Below are 18,531 nucleotides of genomic sequence, written 5' to 3'. Positions count from 1 at the left end.
CATGATAATTGACAACATAAAATATTTCAAAAATGTTGTATGTGGTAGTCTTATTATGCCTTAAATAGCGTCAAAGAAAGTACAGATTTGTAATAAAAAAACTTATTTCTTTACCCACGCAAACAATCGCTTCTAAAATTCGATTATTAGCCCCAGAATATACCATTTATATTATTGGGCCCGTGCAACATTATCTAGTCGTTGATATAAAATCGAGAAATAATAATATTTTATGGAAAGAAATAAAGTATTTGGACAAAAAATACTTTTAGCTAAAACACATACAATTCCAACACGTCCGAAGCTTTGACAAGTCAAACTCCAGCACACCGTTGAAACTATAGTATGATTTCCTGATTTTTTATCCTAATTTCGTTATGGGATTTTTGTACAAATTGTATTTTTACATTAAAAAAGAAGTGGTTAAAATTTAAATAATTTTGAAATGCTCTTAGGCATAGCTATTCATGAAGTGGCTATCTTTGCTAATTTCTTCCCATATTTATCAGCCCATAGACTCGGCCTCTCTGATTGCCCGTATTCTAACTGGACTTTCCCATTTAGATAAGCCCAAAGTTAATATCCGGCCCAAATATGTTTTGCATAAAAGGCCCCCGAAGAAAACAAAAAAGTCAAAAGAACACCCAAATTAATATTGTGATTAATCAAGTACACTGAACTGAACAGAGTAAACAAAGCTGTTCAGGAACAGCAATTTCATGCTCTGAGATTCTGCTGCCACTGATTTAAAAAAAATAAATTAAAATTAAATAAATCATACACTATTTCTCCACAACCCCACTTCCATTATTGGCTCATATGTGCTTGTGGGAATGTTTAATTTGTTGATAATGGAAGAAAACAGCTGAGATTCTTGAAGTTTCTTGATTTTTTTTGGAGAAAAAAGAGGAGATGGGTAGAGCGATCTCAGTTTTATTGCAGCCTCGATGGATTCTGATCTTTCTTGGGGTTTTACTTGTTATCTTTCTTGCATCTTCCATCTTCCAAAAGGTACCATTTTCCCTCAATTCTTTATCTTTTTGTCTTTCTTGAGTTATATCTGTGAAGTTTAGGTAATTTGTTATAATGGGTTTGGATCTGATTGTACGTAATGAAGCATTATTGGGTATTGATTTTTTCTGCTTATGGGTATAAAAGATCTGGTCTTTTTCTCACAGTATACAAACTTACTCAATCGTCTACTAAGTTACTTGATAGTTAATTGAAAGGGATAAATACAACCTTTAGAGCAAACATTGCGTTGATTTCTGTCTGCTTGTTCCATTAAAGCATACACAAATCTTGTTGTTTTCGTGTTTTTCCTCTCAAATGATGCACTGACTTCAAAAGACACTGGAACCTAGCTGGTGTGCTGATTAACCACCTCAGGAGTATTGTTTGAAGCAATGCTTATGTAGTCCAAGATTCTTGATTTCTTAGCTTATCCTTCGTCAGGTTAGAGTTAATAATGTTTCAAACGGGACCTCCTCTTTTTTATTCTCATATGTGGGCAATGAGCAATAACACAGTATCTTGTTTTATGAACCAAGTGTGTTTTCTTTATGGATTTAATAGTGATAGGAGACGTAGGATATAGTCTAATTGACACCATTAGCCAAATTGAGAAGAGGAAATACTTTATTTTTGAGCTATTTGTGTGAGATTTGGATAATTAGTGAGAATCAATTTCGTGGAACTCATTGTGGTTAGATTTGGATAGTTGTGCCAGGATAGCTTACAGGAATGATGACTGATGAGTAATAAGTTTGATGCCATCCACAGCAGAAAATTAGAAAACTATATAAGAATCATTAGGAGGAGAAATGGAAGAACAAAAATCTTGGATTAGAACCTCTTCAGAATTCTGATTAGACCACAAAGGGTAGTCTTAAGAATTATCCTTAGAAGCAAGAAAAGTTCACCCAAAACATTGAGATGTCAGCTGCTACGTCTCTCTTGCATTATTCCTTTTTCTGTAAGCTAGTTTCCCTCAAACCTGCAAGGATGTTAACTAATCGATATGTAATCTATAATTTGTAGATAAGTTGAATCACAACCTAAAGTTGGTTTAGCTTTCTGTAATTTGTACATTTAGGAGTCATCTCATTCTCCATTAGGATTCCCAATTTTCATACAATATCAGTTGAGTTGATTAAGTTATGAGCCAGTCAAACGTTCAGACACCGATTTACAATATATAGCAGTTTGCTAAAGTTTAAACTTTTGATAATCTGCAAATAAATGTAAATGGACAACTGAAGCTTGGCCGAGTACCATGTTCTTCATTCTGCAGATCCTTTTTTTGTTTTATTCCCTTTAAATAGAAAGCTTGGAATCTTCGTCCTGCTCGATATTCATACAGAGAGAACTTATTGACAAAAAAAGGGAAAGGAGGGAACTATGGAAATACTGAATGGAGGACATCATTGACTGTTTCTAAGACAAGCTACTATTATGTTCAAACTTGTACCATGACTTAAGTTTATAATATGCATATCTAAATAAGTAAGTTGGAAGATAGATTTGATAAATCCTCGTCTACCTATTTGGGCTTCAAACTCTTTATCAGGAGTTAAATCTGCTCATTAAAAGTGATAGCATAATTCTGGAGTTCATTTTGCAAGTTCTGTCGATGTCTTCTATTCTATTTCTAAGAGCTCCCTTTGCCTAGTGGTGATATTTTACAATCCATCGGCTTATTGAGCCTCTTTATATACCTTCCCTCTTTGATTTCTCAGGAACATGAAATGGTGGACGAGGTGTATGAAGTTACCCACAGAGTATTCTTGGATGTGGATATAGATAAACAACGTGCAGGTATGGACTCATTCTGCTAACGTTCTTATCTTATGAGATGTTATTGAGTAATGAATCACAAAAAATTCCCAAGCTTTTTAAATGGAAAACACAAGTTCTCTGCACACAATAATAGAGAAAAATGAAAAAAAATAAAAATATAAATGGGCTGAATGAGTGACCTAAGCTTTCCTTATTAACCTTTCTGAAACAGTTTTTGTCCCAATATGTCATGCTGACATAGTTACTTCCCTTTTAGTTTGCGTAAATTTGTGATCTGTACAGTTTGTCCCAATATATCCCCATGTTCAGTGTTCACCACTTCACCTTTTGATTCTCATGCTAGTAAGTCAGTGAAGGATCCTAAATTCCTAATGATTGCCCTATCTACTCATTCGAAAAAACAGACACTTATTAGAGGACATATAATGACTTTGATCTATTAATGATTAGAAAAGCTGTGGTTTGGTATAGTATGTGCTTCATTCAAGGACAATGATACTTATGAACTTGCATTGCTCTATACTAGCCCCGTTCCGCGCTAACATGGTTTGGAATGTGATGGTTTACTTCAACTAATTGATCTTTTAAGAACAAATGCAATGTTTTATGAAACCCTACAACAAGTATTTTAGCCACAACTTCTAACAATTATGAAGATTTAGGAATTGTTTGAGAAAATTTTCTAACAAAGAAAGATCTTTTACCAAGAAAAAGTTATTTGACTCTCCAAATAATTATTTGGAGAGTCAAATTATGATACAGCAGGATAGATGGAATGTGATGAATATCTAATGAGCTTCATATGTTGAAGAAGAAAAGATCTTCACTATTTTGATGATTTATGGAATATCAGAATTTGTGCACGGTGAAGACTGGGAAACATTTTTGTGTATTGACGATCCAAATTTTGATAATTCGCAGGAAGAATTGTGATAGGATTATATGGGCAAGTTGTACCAAAAACTGTTGGTACGCCTTTATCCATCTTTTTCCATACTTTGCTTTCCTTTTCAGTTTCTTTTGTTCTTCCATTCTTGTTGCATAATGCCTGCAATTTTACTTCTGTGCAGAGAATTTCAGGGCGTTGTGCACAGGTACTTTTGTAGTTATAACTGGCACTGTTTTTTGTCTTCTTACACACTTACATATACACATACCTACACATATACATATATGTCTGTGTGTATATGTCACATAATTATTTTTGACTAACAATTGCTGCACTTATCGTCGTTGACTCAGGGGAAATGGGCAAGACTGCTGATGGAATATCTCTTCACTACAAGGGAAAGCCATTTCATCGTATAATACCTGGATTCATGATTCAAGGTGGAGATATTGTGTCGGCTGATGGAAGGGGAAACATTTCCATTTATGGTGGTCCCTTTCCTGATGAGAATCTCAAGATAAAGCATTCTCATGCAGGTTTGAAATCATCACTTGATTGCTCTAGCTCTCTCCATAGGAAAACCAAAGGCAAATTTAAGTACATTCACCTGTTTGTGTACATTTATTAGCATCCTTGACTTTTGCAGGTGTTATATCCATGGTGAACTCAGGACCCAACTCCAATGGCTGTCAGTTCTTTATACCGACAGTAAAGGCAAGCTGGTAAGGTTTCAAAATGACCAGTGAATGCTCATCTAAATATGATTTAACACAGTGTATAAGACGTTTGCGAAACAATACAACAACATACCTAGTGTAATCTCATATGTGGGGTTTGGTGAGGGTGGGTGTACACAGACCTTAACCATGCGTTTTTGAAACCATAAAACAACTATAATCTTGAAATTTTTGCTTCAGCACTCCCGTGGTGCTAATTATGAACGGAATGGACCTTACCTTTCTTGAAGAAAAAAACAAATTACTAGTCAAAACAATTTCCCAGTTGGTTTTATCCTGCATTGTTTTATGGAAGAACCATATAAGCCTTGAATGTTCCGAAATTTCTCATATTAACACCAAAGCTACAATCAGGTTGGACGGGGAGCATGTGGTGTTTGGCAAGGTTATTGAAGGTATGGACACAGTATATGCAATTGAGGGCGGAGCAGGAACTTACAGTGGAAAACCTAGGAAAAAGGTGCTTATTGCAGATTCCGGGGAAATACCTAAGAGCAAGTGGGATGAGGACAACCAGAGTTCAGCTTCATAAATATCGTCAAAGTTTTGAAGTTACTAACCAGCCCTATATACATTCGACACACGTACTATTCTCGTGTATTACAAGCTTAATTTATGTGGTGCTAATTATGAAGTCCTATATTTGATTCATTAACCTTACGGATACGAGTGTTTTTATACTTAGAACTGGTTGTGAATATTTTTGGTTTTGTAGAGGAGCTGAATTGAACCTATACGTTTTCTTTACATTAAAACTGGCATGCTGGTTTTATCCATCATTGCATACTGCCAAGTTCCTTGAGCTTTTTGTACTTCATTAGGATCTGAAAGAGTTGCCATGATTGACTAATATTTGACTAAGACGAGTTTAAATAGAGCGATATGGATAGTGATGATTCATATATGGAACCACAGTTACTGTTTTATTTACCTGTTAGTGAGGAAATGGATGAAGTCTTGTTTTTCTTGTTGGCACTGTCAGCATCAAGAAGTTGAAACTGTGTGGATCACATTATCTCTTTGCTGCATGTGAAAATGAAACAATATTCTTAGGGAGCGTTTGGCCATGAACTTTTTAAAGTTTTTTTCAAAGTCCTGAATTTGACACGGTTTATTTGGATTTTGGGGGCGGAGACGGGTGAGGGGTCTCGAGATATTATGTCATTTTTCACTGATTTGCTAGTGAGAAGCCACATTGGATGTTCATTATGTCTTGTCATAAATTATTTATCAATCAACTTTTTTCCTTATCTCTAAACTTTTTCAACGAGTGCAGTTTCTTTTGTTTTCATTGATTATTAAGCATCTCAGAATTATTTACGATTTCAAAAGACTATCATGTGCTTATTCCACAAAACAAAGTGCTATTGTCGAAATTTAATATATTTTTCTCTCACAACTCTCATAAAAAAGAAGCTCTAATTAATGAGGATAAGAAACTTTCTGGTCTATTTCATACGAAAGAAAAATATCTGGCAACAAAAGCAATGCTCTTAATTCTGTTAGGATTGGATAATAGAAAATGTGCTAATGATCAACAACAATAACATACCAATGAAATTGCACAAATTGACCTGTGAAATCACACAAATAATGTCAATGTATCAACATAAAAATAATAAGTATGATCCGAACAAAATGAGTAGATATAGAAAGTTTCATATAGTATAGTACAGGACTTGTATGATATTGTGAGTATAATTTTTATATTCTCTCGATTCTTTCCTCCTATGATTTGACGTAGTTACCGGCGTATTTCTCAAATTTGAACCTCTTTGAAATATGTTTGATTGCCAAAAATGTCAGGCAACACTTCGATTTCGAGATGATCTTTAACTTAACTTTGAGAAAAATAGTTATTAATGCTTAAAACTGTCATTTGGGATGTGAAAAGGACTGTTTACACGAAAAATTAAAGTGATAAAAAATAAATTGCAATTAACATCATAATTTAATTATATCTTGATTTTTGTATGAATATTTCAAAAATTTATGAAATATTTGAAATGTCTCATCAAGAGAATATAGTACATTTATTTAAATAACTGAGAAATAAAAACATGTCTACTACAGTCCTATTAAATTACGATGCCTACAAATATATTTAAAATTAGTGGAGTCAATAATTTTTAACTAATTAGTTATGAATGTTAAATTACTGGAAAATATCCAGAGTGACATAACCTTGTAGAAATCGATCAATTTGGGTATAGAATAACACCAAATTGTCACACGTGGGTGGTCTTAGCTAGCAACCACCGACCAACCTCGACATCACCACCACCATGTACTACCCTACCCCTACCCCTACCCCCACCCCCACCCCCACCCCCCCATTCTCTTCTTTCTTCTTCACAATCTAACTTCCCCAAAACCCAAGAAAGATTCTTGATTTTTCCGCCATGGAAACCAGTGAAGACCCAAACAAGCTTTCTTCTACTCTTGCTGACCCAACCACACAACCCCTTCTCTCCAAACCCTACCCTGTTGATGATTCTATAACACCCCATCACTACCCTGGACAATCTTCTTTAGACCCAGATGACCAAACTCAGTTCCTTCAGATCTCTTACAATTTTGGACCTCGACCCTTAAAGGACCTTCCTTTTCTTATCCTTTTTGTTCTTCTTGTTCTTTGCACTTTTGGTTTTGGTATCTTTGCTTCTGTTCATAGAAATCCTCATCACTCTCAAATTTCATCTTTTACCTACAATTTCACCTCATCTTCTTGTAGTCTTGAGAGTTCTACCTTTGAGAGTTCTAGTGACTTTTTTTCACTTTACTCATCTGATTCTAGTTTCTTGAAGAGTTTGATATGGACCCTTGTAGTTACTTTAATTCTAAGCATACCCTTTATGCTTTTTGTGCTTTTCTTGCTCAAGCGCTATACAAAGCAGATAGTTTATGCTTCACTTCCCTTTTTTGTAATTGTCCCTGTTTTTCTTGACATCTACTGGTTTGTTGCTTGTACTGTGAACTCCAAATGTAGTGAGGATTTCCCTTTGGCTTATAGAATTCTGGTGGTTGTTTTCGTGTTGTTGTTAATTGGGCTACTTGTTTGGATTTTCGTAGCGAATTGGCATAGGATTGAGTTGACTATTAAGATTATTGGGGTTGCTTCTTCTGCCCTTTCAAGTAATTTGGGATTGTTTGGAGTGCTTCCATCATTGACTTTGGGGCTGTTAGCTTATTATGCACCCATTGTTGTTTTCTTGGTGTTTGCTAGGCTTAATGGAGAAGTGGTACCCAAGGAAAAACATGGGGAGTATTATTGTATATGGAAACAGGATAGCTGGGTTCCTGCTTATTATACATTTGCAATCCTAACAATGCTTTGGTCTGCCACAGCAATGATTGAGGCACATGTTTATGTCATAAGTGGAACAATTGCACAATGGTACTTCTCCAAGGATGAATCAGGTCCCAAAAGGTCTATGAGAAGTGCTTTGAGGTGAGTTCCTAATCTTTAACATTGATTGTGTAGTGCCTATAAATATGAGTTTATTCTTTTGCAGTTAATTATCCATGCAAATGATAGCAGAAAAGTAAAAGTTGTAGAGAGCACCTTATATGTCCTTCATGCATGCAATGGCTGTTTTTCTGTTATGCTGTCTACATCTCAACTGATCCTATGTTATGATTCTGGAATTCTGAAGGATGCTTGTAGTATGCGTGGAATTCATTGTTGACCCTTGCACTATTGGCAGTTAAACTCCCTTTTTTGGTCAATAAGCGAGATATTATAGCATAATATTAGTTAGCACCATTCCTTGTTGCCAAGTTATGTGCCTTTGGCATAGGAATAAAGCCTCAATAGCTAATGACAGTTGTCGGTTGTGTTGCATTGACTAGATGGTCCTAAACTCACTGGAACTCAACCATTCAACTTGTTCATGCTCTCAATCTTTACTCAGTTATCTGTATGATTTAGTACCAAATAATGCACCACAAGAGAAAAAAAAAGAAGAATATAGGAAAAACATGTCCCCTAAGGCTTTGATTCAGGGGCAAAGTTAGTACAACGTTGGATGTGTTGTAGGTGCACATCACTAGTTCAAATCATGCTAGCAAGCCATGTCTGGTATTTAAGCGGAGAAAGGGTCCACCAAGTGGATTTCTTGATTATCAAAAAAGATACTACAACTACTCTTCCCCAGTGTAGTAAATCTAATTTGAAATCTCTCGGTTTAATTGTGTTAGAATTATAGATTATTTTTTCTGTAATTAAACCATGTGAAAGAAGAGTTAAGAGAGAGAGAGACAGTGAGGAAGAAGCATACGCCAGGGATTGACATTGAGCCCCTACTTGTTTACCCTAGTTATAGATAAGTTAATCAACACAATTCATGATGAGGTCATGTTGTGTATACTATTTGCTAACATTAATTGACTAAATCGACGAAAGTGTCGATCAAAATCTTGAACAATAGAGAAGCACTCTGTAGGAATTTTAGAATAAGTAAAAGTAGAATGAATATATGAAATTTCAAAAATTAAGTCAGCAAAAGAAGAGTGAAGTTGAGGTGGATAAGACAGAATGACCAAGGTGTTATGTGATAGAAAGATGCCTACCAAATGAATGTAAGCTATAAGACAATCAATGTTGTACGAGTATTGCGGATATGCGAATTCTAGGATGGATGTGTCTCCATACAAGATTAGACAAGATTAATTTGACCACATTCGCCAAAAGGTGCTCATAGTATACATTGAGGATAAAATGAGAGATCTCTTGAGATGGTTTGGTCATGTCTTGCGCCGACCAGGCGACCACCATATGCACACTTAGGTGTGAAACCATGGTCCATGGTAAATGAAGGTGTTAATGATGAGGGGGGGGGGGGTGGTTACGCCTAAAATTACATGGAAGGCAGTTGTCCTGTAAGACCTACAATCCTATAAAATCCATGCAGATTTACAAAAGATAGGGCACAGCAGATGGAAAAGATCTATATAGGCAATACCAATTAATTGGGAACATGTCCTAGTCATGTTAGTACGTTTACTTTAGGTCTATGGATTTCATTAATCTCATTAATCTTTTCTACCCTATTAGTGATATATTTTTAGTTTTATTTTGTATAATGTTGTCTTGGATTAATTTAGATGGAGAAACATGGTCAATAAGGATTCTTACATCCAAACTCAACTTGTTTGGACTAAGGATGTCATTGTTATTATTTCCTTTCAATGATGAAATCCTTGCTTTACGTTCTTGTTTCAGCTTCATGATTAGCTGCCTGGATCTATAACAAATTTTCTGTTCTTCCTCTGGAGTTTCTGTATGCTATAATCTTCTTAAAATAATATCAGATGTTGTAATTCTTGATGTATTATTCTTTTGTGAAATTCTGCAGAAATGCATTTGGTCCATCCTCGGGCACAGTATGTTTCTCTGGGTTACTGATTGCTGTGGTTCGTATTGTTCGTTCCATGGTTGATAATGCAAAACACGAAGATTCTGGAATTGTGAACCTTATATTGCGATTTTGTGCCAATACCTTGCTGTCAGCGGTTGAGTTTGTGAATAAATTCACCATAAACTTTGCTGCTATAACTGGTGAAGCATACTGCACTTCTGCTAAGATGACATATGAACTTCTAAAGCGCAATCTTCTCTCCCCAGTGTTTGTGGAGACTGTCTCCACTCGCTTACTGGCTGGAATAATCTTTGTTCTCTCAACAATATATGCAATATTGGTGAGTCGTTCTGGATGTTGATCAATTATCTTTTTTCAGAACTTCCTATCAGGTTCCTTGAATTTGAGAATCTATTGCGCTCAATTATTCTTAAATCTATAGCAAGTGCACGAGTTCATTCTTAAAGATTTGGAGTGACGTAGCTCTAGATGATCATTAAGAATATCAAGATTTGGTCTCAATGATACTAGGACTCTCCTTCCATATCAGTGAATGGGAGTTATCAATTTTATAAAGCTCTGACATAGTTGAACTGCCCACAAAAATCTCAAGAAGTGAAGAGACATATCTTTTATGCTTTTTTCCTTCTTTTCAGAATATGCTTTTTCAGTTATATTTATTTCTTAAGCTATATGGTTAAATACATCCATTGTCTGCCTTTATAAAAAATACCTTCAATTATTTGCTTCCAGGTTTTTGTTGTGGTAAGAGCTGCTAGTGATCTTGATGTCGAATCATACCTTATTGCTGTTCTGGCATGGCTGCTGCTGATGGTGGTTCTTGGTTTCTTCGTCTTTGTTTTGGATAACGTCATAGACACAGTATATGTTTGTTATGCGATTGATAGAGACAGAGGAGAGGTATGTAAACAGGAGGTTCATGATGTTTATGTGCACCTTCCTATCAGTAGGAGTCATAGTTCTGCCTCTTACGGTGCCAGAAGTCCCCTTCTTGTATAACGACTTCAATGTGTTGTTCTGTCTGTAATTCTTTTTCTCCTTTTCGGTTTCGGTTTCGGTTTCCCTTTGTAATTGCCGGATTGGCCTGTTAGGCAGGTTGTGCAGTGAGGTAAATTTATTCTGTATAACAGTGTTTTTCCAATAAAAATGAAAATATTTGCTAACTGTGCCATGATCTCTATAGTTAGGGAATAAGTAGTCTTGAGAGTTGACATTACTGAATCAGTTATATCTATTTAGTTTTTATTTCCCAAAAGAACTTCCTATGGTTTCTATTCTTATTCTTCGATTTTTCTATTATCTGTTGTTTTTAACCTTTTGCTTAGGTTATTTTATTAAGTATTTGTTATTGCTACTGTTCTTTTTCCCATCATTTTCAGCATTTACTTCTTCACTACTGTATTCCTTTTCATATTATTTTTATGTGGTCACTTGGGTCGAGGGTCCTTCAGAAACAATCTCTCCACCTTCACGAGGTAGGGTAAGGCTGCGTACAGAGACCCCACTTGTAGGACTACAGTGGGTATGTTGTTGTTGAACCCTCTATGTTTTTTCTCTTGTAAATGATTATAGAGGACAGCTAGTGTCTGCTTAATTACATATGCTAGAAACAATTAGAACTTCTGCTGGACCATAACAACACTACATTTGGTCCATGGAGTAAGACACTTTGCAAATTTGAGATCCTCTGTATGATCTGTGAATTATGATGCTGATAGTTTTGTTTCAGCATCCTATGTTGGAAAATCTTTGGGGTACAAATTTTGGCAGATAGTTGTTGTATGATCCCAAAGGATAAAGAAATAGGAAGTCAAGTTTGCAGGGTAATCGCTGTCGCAGCCAGATTGTCAAAACTACAAAGAAGAAAAAACTATAAGGGTGACAATGCAGATTGGGTATATCATGCAATCACACATGTGGTAAGTCTTAGCTATTGTCATGCAATCATACATGTGGTCTCAATTATGCTATACAGTGTCTTGCTGTATCATCGTTTGATTGTTCGATATGTTTCCATGTTTGTACTCATTTATTGTGTCTACAAGGGACCATGTTAGGAAATAAGTTTTGTCCAAAAATTCTCTGAGGAGCAACTAATGCATGATTGGAAACTCAATGGAAAATGGGCCCTTTTTCTGCTTTCTCCTCTTAAATACCAAGCTCTTACTATGATGCAGAGTTCGAACTTTGTGATATGGCATCAAACTTGTTCTTCTATCCTTCTCTGCTTAAATACTAGGCTTTTAGTTCGAGGTAGATTCAAACTCGTGGCGTGAGCCCAACTTGAAGGTCATCTTTTATAATCTGTGAATTTTGATGCTGACAGTTGTTTCAGCATTCTATGTTGGAAAATATATTTGGATACAAATTTTGTTGGCTAGTTGTTGTATGATCGCAAAGGATAATAGAAAGTCAAGTTTGCAGAGCAATTGCCATCACAGCCAAAACTACCAAGAAGAAAAAACCAGAGGTCTACTGCAGATTGTTTATATCATGCAATCATTATGTGGTGATAACTTTTTTGCAAATCACCAAAAATTCAGACACCATACAATTAATGGCCTCTATCTACAACAGTAAGGGAAAATTATGCTCTACCACTTGAGTACATCCATTAGGAAGATCCACAATAGTTTATTTTTCATCTATAGCCACAATCCTCTTTGTCACATTACAATCAAGAAATCAGGATAGGAAGTTCCATTGAACAACCATTTTCTCCTAACATGTTCTAAACTACAGTTAGGTTGTAAGTGTATATTCTACATACAACATAGTCAGAGGTAGATTCATAATTAGGTTCTAGATTCTAGGACAACGACGACAAGTATATATTTAGTGAATTTCTTAACACATACTCCCTCCGTTTCAAAAAGAGTGGTCTGGTTTGACTTGACACGGAGTTTAAGAAATTAAAGAAGACTTTTGAATCTTGTGGTCCTAAATTAAAGTTATGTCAAATGTACAAATTTGCCCTTAATCTTGTGGTCTTAAACATGCTACGTGGAAAACAAAAAGTAAAATGTTACCAAAAAAGGAAAGAGGTCATTCTTTTTGAAACTGACTAAAAAGGAAAGGAGGTAATTCTTTGTGAAACGGAGGGAGTACATAATTTGAGCTAAAGTTACTGGGTTGTGCTGAATTCATATATTAAAGCCCACTTCCATCCCCCTGGCCATAGTTACCAGGAGAATACAATAGAAAATGAAAGTACCTAGAAATTTGGTGGAACAAAAACTCTTAGTAGGGAGCGTTTCCTTCTCTAGTACTCCCTCCGTCCCTATTTACTTGTCCATATTTCCTTTTTTGGTTGTCCCTATTTAGTTGTCCATTTTGACAAATCAAGAAAAGACAACAAATTTTTTCCTATTATACCCTTATTTACACTTCTTGAAAATTGTAAAAGTGTATGTTGTTTCCCTCCAATTTATTTCACTTTAATTCAAATAAGTGGTTGTAATTTTGAAGTGAAAAGTTGTCATAAGGGTAAAATTGTAACTTCACTGTGCTAATCATTGTTGCCTTAATCTGTGTGCCATTTCCAAAGTGGACAACTAAAAAGGGACGGAGGGAGTAGGTATTATGTTGAAAATTTTGATTAATTGGATCAGTGAATTTTGAACACCGAATGGATAAAACAATGGGAAAAAGGAGGTATTGGGATAGAGAAGTATAGTCAAAGCACGTGGTACAATTGTGGGCTGATAGGATTTTAGGTGCACAAAGAAAGAACATAGGGCCAAGTTGATAATATGACATGTCTCCTCATCTACATCCAAATCTTTACTTACTCTGATGGGATCTCTTAGATTTTAGTGTTTGTAATTCTCTAATATTTCTCTGATTCTTTCATATCTTGTTGTAACTCATGGAATTGCCATTCCATAGAGTGTTCTGCAGCATTATTTGATGACATGAATATTATAATAATGAGGTTATTTACTACATTCTTAGACAATCTTGTGGGTAAACTCAACCTTTGGGATTTACATCTTCGAAACCAGGAACTCATTTCTATATGAATCATTCTTATTGAAAAATGCATAAATACCCGCTTTTTGGGATCACCATTTAAGTCATACTTGCAGTGCGTAAAAGTATGTAAGTTTGGCTAGCCTAGTGCGGGTTACCTCTCCTATGTGGTTTGCGAACTATTGCATAGGAGCGGGGTTTTACCCTGTGCGCACCCAAAGGGTAGCGGCTGCGGGTTTCCCTCGTCATAAAAAAAAAAAAATGTATGTAAGTTTGCCTACTTCGGAACTTCTTCATATATGTTGTGTCTGCTGAAGTTAATCATTTTTATCTGAAGTTCAAGCACATACGCCAGAACTTTAACCATTTGTGGTTGAACTCAATCATTTTTGTATTTAGTTTATGCACATATAGCTAAAGTTTAGCCACTTTTGCCAGAAGTTCAAGCAGATATGTTTGAACTTCAGTCATATATAACTTCAAATGTTTGTTTGAAGTCATTCTAAAGTGGGTAAAAGTCATTGTTTTCAACAAAATAAGTACATATTAAATAACGATATCCAAATTAAAGTACCAATGAAATTTTTACAAGGTAAATGTAATTCATTCTTTATTTTTCTTCTTCTTTTGAGATCTTCAAAGAAATGAATTCTTTTTTTTACATGTAGAGATGGATAAGAGGGTGAGACCAATCCTTTTTTCAACTTTGCTTTCACGCCAAGACTTTTTAGAAATGCAGAGAAAAAAAGAGAAACGAGATGTGCTTGTGCTATCCTAAAAATGGACCACATATTTTTATTTTTATTCTTGGCAGTTAAAATAAAGGGTATTTCTGAGATTAAATAAGCTTTATAGCCATGCCAAAAAAGTTCATTTTATTCCCCGTTAATTCTACTTCAAAAAACCTGAAATGATATGAGTCTACTTGTAAGCGATAGAATAGTCAAAGTACGTATAATATAGTTTGAATATTATCGCTAGAAAAGAAAAAGATTATCCTATCAATTATTACGTCTCAACCTAAACTAATTAGGGTCGGCTCTATTAATGTTTTCATATGTGTTTTGCTTTTACTTCTTCAAAAACTCAGTAATGTGCACTCAAGGATGTGACTTGTGATCAATAACATTGGAAAAAATAAGGTTCGAATTCAGTAATGTGTACCCAAGGATATGTTTGGTGGTCAAAAATAGTTAAGACCAAGGTTTAAATTCAAATAACGATAGAAGACTATAGGTAGTTTATTACATTTGATTTGTCTAATATTTACAATATAATTGAATTGTATACGTGGTTTAAAAACACGTTTATTGAATGAATCATATAACAAAATTATTGTGAATCAATTCGTAAGGAATAAACAATAAACAAGGAGTAATTGAACAATAAGAATTAAGACTAAAAGTAGAAGTATCCTGAGCTTTGATGTGTTTGACTGACAACGTCATTCAAAAATATGATTTTGAATATTTAAACTGTTAAAGCTTAATAACTTTGAGTATTAGAACTTGTGATGTAATGCTTGTGAATGAATAAAATTCAGATGCCCTCCAACCAGAAGGTAAGACATTATTGATAGCTAGTTATAGAAAACATGATTCCCAAATCATTCTCGCATAAAACCATTTGATTTGTCGTTTTTGTCATGTGTCATTTTTTACCTATCTATTAAGCCTAAATTTTACCCTATACATATAAAATTTGTAAGACAAAATTACCCAATACTTATATTCTAGTAGAGGTACTCAACAAATTAATTGAGATAAGATACACAAAAAAAATAAAATAATTGAGACATTACCATTATTGGGGGAAAAATTCGACTGATGTGGCATTCAGTGTCCTTTTTTTTTTATGATAATGATGCTAAACCACAAGCATTATTATAATTTTCCTTAATATGTCCTCAACCCACTAATTATTCTTATAAATTAATTAATAGTTTAAAAGGACCTACATGCACTTAACATTCTTTGAGAAATAACCCATTTTCCAATAGGGCAACAGCTTCCAAGACAAAGCAGAAATCCCAATGGAGGCTAATTTGGTCATTTAATCACAAAATTCCATAGATCTAATAAACTTGTAATATTACCCATAATCTAATGGCATTTGATTAACCAAATCCTATTTAAAAAACCCCTCTACTCAACCTTTTTTCCCCAATTCTATTTTCCACCTTTCTTCACTTACAAGAAAATATAACATCAAATTTTCTCTCTAATTTACTTGCATCCTTCACCATGGCTATGGCTTTTAAGATGGTATACATTTTGTCAATAAGCAAATAAATATATATATATCTTCTCATTTTTACTTCAATTTGAATACTACTATATGCATTTATTAATAATCGTAACATAGTCATTAGGCTAGTCGATTTTTCAACTGAGATGATGATTATTTAATTGACAGGCGACGACGGGCATGTGGGTGACTGATGAATGCAAGAATTCATACATGGATATGAAATGGAAGAAAAATCATAGGTATATAGTTTACAAAATTGATGAGAAATCAAGATTGGTGACAGTAGACAAAGTTGGTGGACCTGCTGAAAATTATGAAGATTTGGCTGCAGCTCTTCCTAAAGATGATTGTCGATATGCAGTGTTTGATTTTGATTTTGTTACTGTTGATAATTGCAGAAAGAGCAAGATCTTCTTCATTGCCTGGTTTGTATATATTCTCTACTACTTTCTTTTTAATCCGCAATCATTCTAGGTGATAATGGACGAGTTGAGTCAAAATTTGAACGAACTAGTTAGTATAACACAATTCATCTAAGTCATAATTCAATCTGCTCAACTTGACACAACTTCATCGATCAAGTTACACTATTTTGACCCAATAGTTTGAAAGTTCTATTTAACTCGACTTATTTAAACTTAGATGGATGGGATGAATTACCGAAAACAAATGAATTTTGTCACCTTTTTTCTTCACTCATTCGAAGTTTTTCGAACTATGAATAAATTGTCTTTTAAGTTTAAATTCTAGATTCGATCATACTTAAATTTGTTAGAATTTTTGTAAAACAGGTCACCAACAGAATCAAGAATTAGAGCAAAAATATTGTATGCAACATCAAAAGCAGGTCTGAGAAGAGTGCTAGATGGAATTAGCTATGAACTTCAAGCAACTGATCCAACTGAGATGGGAATGGATGTGATCAAGGACAGAGCAAAATGATTTATTTTATTTTATTTTTAATTAGCAAACAAATTAAAGTACTGTGTTTTTTGTTTGCCATCTTTTTCTAAACTTTGTTTTCAATATAATAATAATGACTCCACTTAGAGGGCAAAGATGCTTTCTTTCTTTCCTTCTTAGTGGTACTATTGTGACCTTTTTTTTTGTAAGATCTACTAAAGTATGGTTGATCCAACCTTCTAATTTGTGATAAGTATCATGTCATTTTCTACTAATTTATTAACTACAAAGTGTTTCTACTAATTATGAGTTTTCTATAACTTTTATCTTGTGTTCATACATGGAGTTTAAAGATATCTTCAATTACTTTAGATACTTTTAAGGGTAAAGCAATCAAAGACTATTTTAAAGTGTTCAATTTTACCTTTTCCCTTTTCTGTAAAGGTCTGCGTACATCATGCTATTTTCAAACTTTATAAATTACACCTCGTATATTATTGTTGTTGTAGAATTATTTAGTTATTTGATTAGATTGATGACTTGGACACTTTACATATATATATATATATATATAACAAATCTATTAATCTAGATTTACATCGCATTTGATCCTTTTGTTTACTTTCATATAACTTTTCAGTATTTGATTTGATTAGCTTCAGAGTTCAAATTCAAGATCTTTAATTAAGTTTGATGGCATCTCATCCATTGTATTGCATCGGATGGTTAAAAATTGGACACTTTTAGCAACTTTTATTTTTGTAAAAGAAAAAGCAACTTTCTTTACCAATCTGTTAGAGCAGTATAGAATAAAGTGGGAATAGATGTTTACCAAACGCATCCAATGAGGAGACAACCACATCTTCCTTTCATTCATCTTTGCCTGGCATCTATTAGCCTGGCGGCAACTGTGTTTTTTTGGAAATAACATTTGTCTTTACTTGCTAAATATTTTTGGAAGTCTCTTACGCATATTATTATTTTAAAGTTTAACTAATTTAAATTTACGTTGAAATTTTTTACTTCTAAGAATAAAATGTTTTTAACTCGAATTCGACAAGGTTAGTTAAGTCATGATCCAACTTGTCAACTTGAACTTTATTCGGGTCAAACATGTGTGTGTAGCGTAGTTAGGTCAAATATGCTCAATTCAAGATTAATTCTCAAGTAGCTTTTTAATTATTACAGTAAGATCATAATTTTATAGCCTTGTCTACTTTATTTTAATTTGTTTAATGAGAAATTTGAGCTACTTATTCTATTACATCTAGTATAGATCCTCAAACTAAATAAGAGAGTCAACTTATTCATTACAACCACGTACTCTTTGCATCAAAATTTTGGGCAGGTAATAGTTATCTCGTGAACTTAATTGAGGTGTATAAAGTAAATCAAACATTACAATTAAAAAATCGAGAATGGAAAATAGAAATATAAAAAAAAATTAGAAAAATAGTCAAGTTATGCACAAACTAATCTAAACACCACAATTTGAAATAAAAATATGAGGGAGGTGGAGTGTTGCACTTTTAAAAAGTAAAAAACAATGTGGATCCACGCCCTGACTAGTGATCTGAGTATCCTCAGTTGACCTTGGTTA

The 18,531-nt window shown here is 34.2% G+C and overlaps 3 protein-coding genes across 3 annotated transcripts; all 3 read left to right on the top strand.

The window, feature by feature from the left end:
• The first annotated feature begins 634 nt into the window (after positions 1-634).
• On the top strand, positions 635-5,227 carry LOC125853290 (peptidyl-prolyl cis-trans isomerase CYP21-1). The gene is made up of 7 exons (XM_049532958.1): positions 635-1,011; positions 2,739-2,817; positions 3,721-3,768; positions 3,870-3,893; positions 4,042-4,224; positions 4,335-4,410; positions 4,780-5,227. Exons 1-7 carry the CDS (start codon positions 913-915, stop codon positions 4,955-4,957), a joined length of 687 nt encoding a protein of 228 aa, XP_049388915.1. The 5' UTR covers positions 635-912; the 3' UTR covers positions 4,958-5,227.
• A 1,369-nt stretch (positions 5,228-6,596) lies between these two features.
• Positions 6,597-10,967, top strand: LOC125853285 (uncharacterized). The gene is made up of 3 exons (XM_049532952.1): positions 6,597-7,876; positions 9,783-10,125; positions 10,539-10,967. The coding sequence occupies exons 1-3, from the start codon at positions 6,828-6,830 to the stop codon at positions 10,803-10,805; spliced, it is 1,659 nt and encodes a 552-aa protein (XP_049388909.1). The 5' UTR covers positions 6,597-6,827; the 3' UTR covers positions 10,806-10,967.
• A 4,917-nt stretch (positions 10,968-15,884) lies between these two features.
• LOC125853291 (actin-depolymerizing factor 5-like) lies at positions 15,885-17,306 on the top strand. Its single transcript, XM_049532959.1, has 3 exons — positions 15,885-16,042; positions 16,194-16,453; positions 16,820-17,306. Exons 1-3 carry the CDS (start codon positions 16,022-16,024, stop codon positions 16,968-16,970), a joined length of 432 nt encoding a protein of 143 aa, XP_049388916.1. The 5' UTR covers positions 15,885-16,021; the 3' UTR covers positions 16,971-17,306.
• Positions 17,307-18,531: the final 1,225 nt, after the last annotated feature.

This window comes from Solanum stenotomum, chromosome 1 (genome assembly GCF_019186545.1).
Source record: "Solanum stenotomum isolate F172 chromosome 1, ASM1918654v1, whole genome shotgun sequence".
In the NCBI taxonomy this organism is placed as follows: domain Eukaryota; kingdom Viridiplantae; phylum Streptophyta; class Magnoliopsida; order Solanales; family Solanaceae; genus Solanum; species Solanum stenotomum.
This window is presented reverse-complemented; position numbering and strand designations above follow the sequence as displayed.

Bases quoted from the DNA above. Each gene is read 5' to 3' on its own strand.
- LOC125853290 (XM_049532958.1), top strand. From the start codon at position 913: ATGGGTAGAGCGATCTCAGTTTTATTGCAGCCTCGATGGATTCTGATC. The intron at 1,012-2,738 runs GTACCATTTTCC...TTGATTTCTCAG, and splicing joins CATCTTCCATCTTCCAAAAG to GAACATGAAATGGTGGACGA. The intron at 4,225-4,334 runs GTTTGAAATCAT...TGACTTTTGCAG, and splicing joins GATAAAGCATTCTCATGCAG to GTGTTATATCCATGGTGAAC.
- LOC125853291 (XM_049532959.1), top strand. From the start codon at position 16,022: ATGGCTATGGCTTTTAAGATG. The intron at 16,043-16,193 runs GTATACATTTTG...TTTAATTGACAG, and splicing joins TGGCTATGGCTTTTAAGATG to GCGACGACGGGCATGTGGGT. The intron at 16,454-16,819 runs GTTTGTATATAT...TTTGTAAAACAG, and splicing joins AAGATCTTCTTCATTGCCTG to GTCACCAACAGAATCAAGAA.
- LOC125853285 (XM_049532952.1), top strand. From the start codon at position 6,828: ATGGAAACCAGTGAAGACCCAAACAAGCTTTCTTCTACTCTTGCTGAC. The intron at 7,877-9,782 runs GTGAGTTCCTAA...GAAATTCTGCAG, and splicing joins TCTATGAGAAGTGCTTTGAG to AAATGCATTTGGTCCATCCT. The intron at 10,126-10,538 runs GTGAGTCGTTCT...ATTTGCTTCCAG, and splicing joins CAACAATATATGCAATATTG to GTTTTTGTTGTGGTAAGAGC.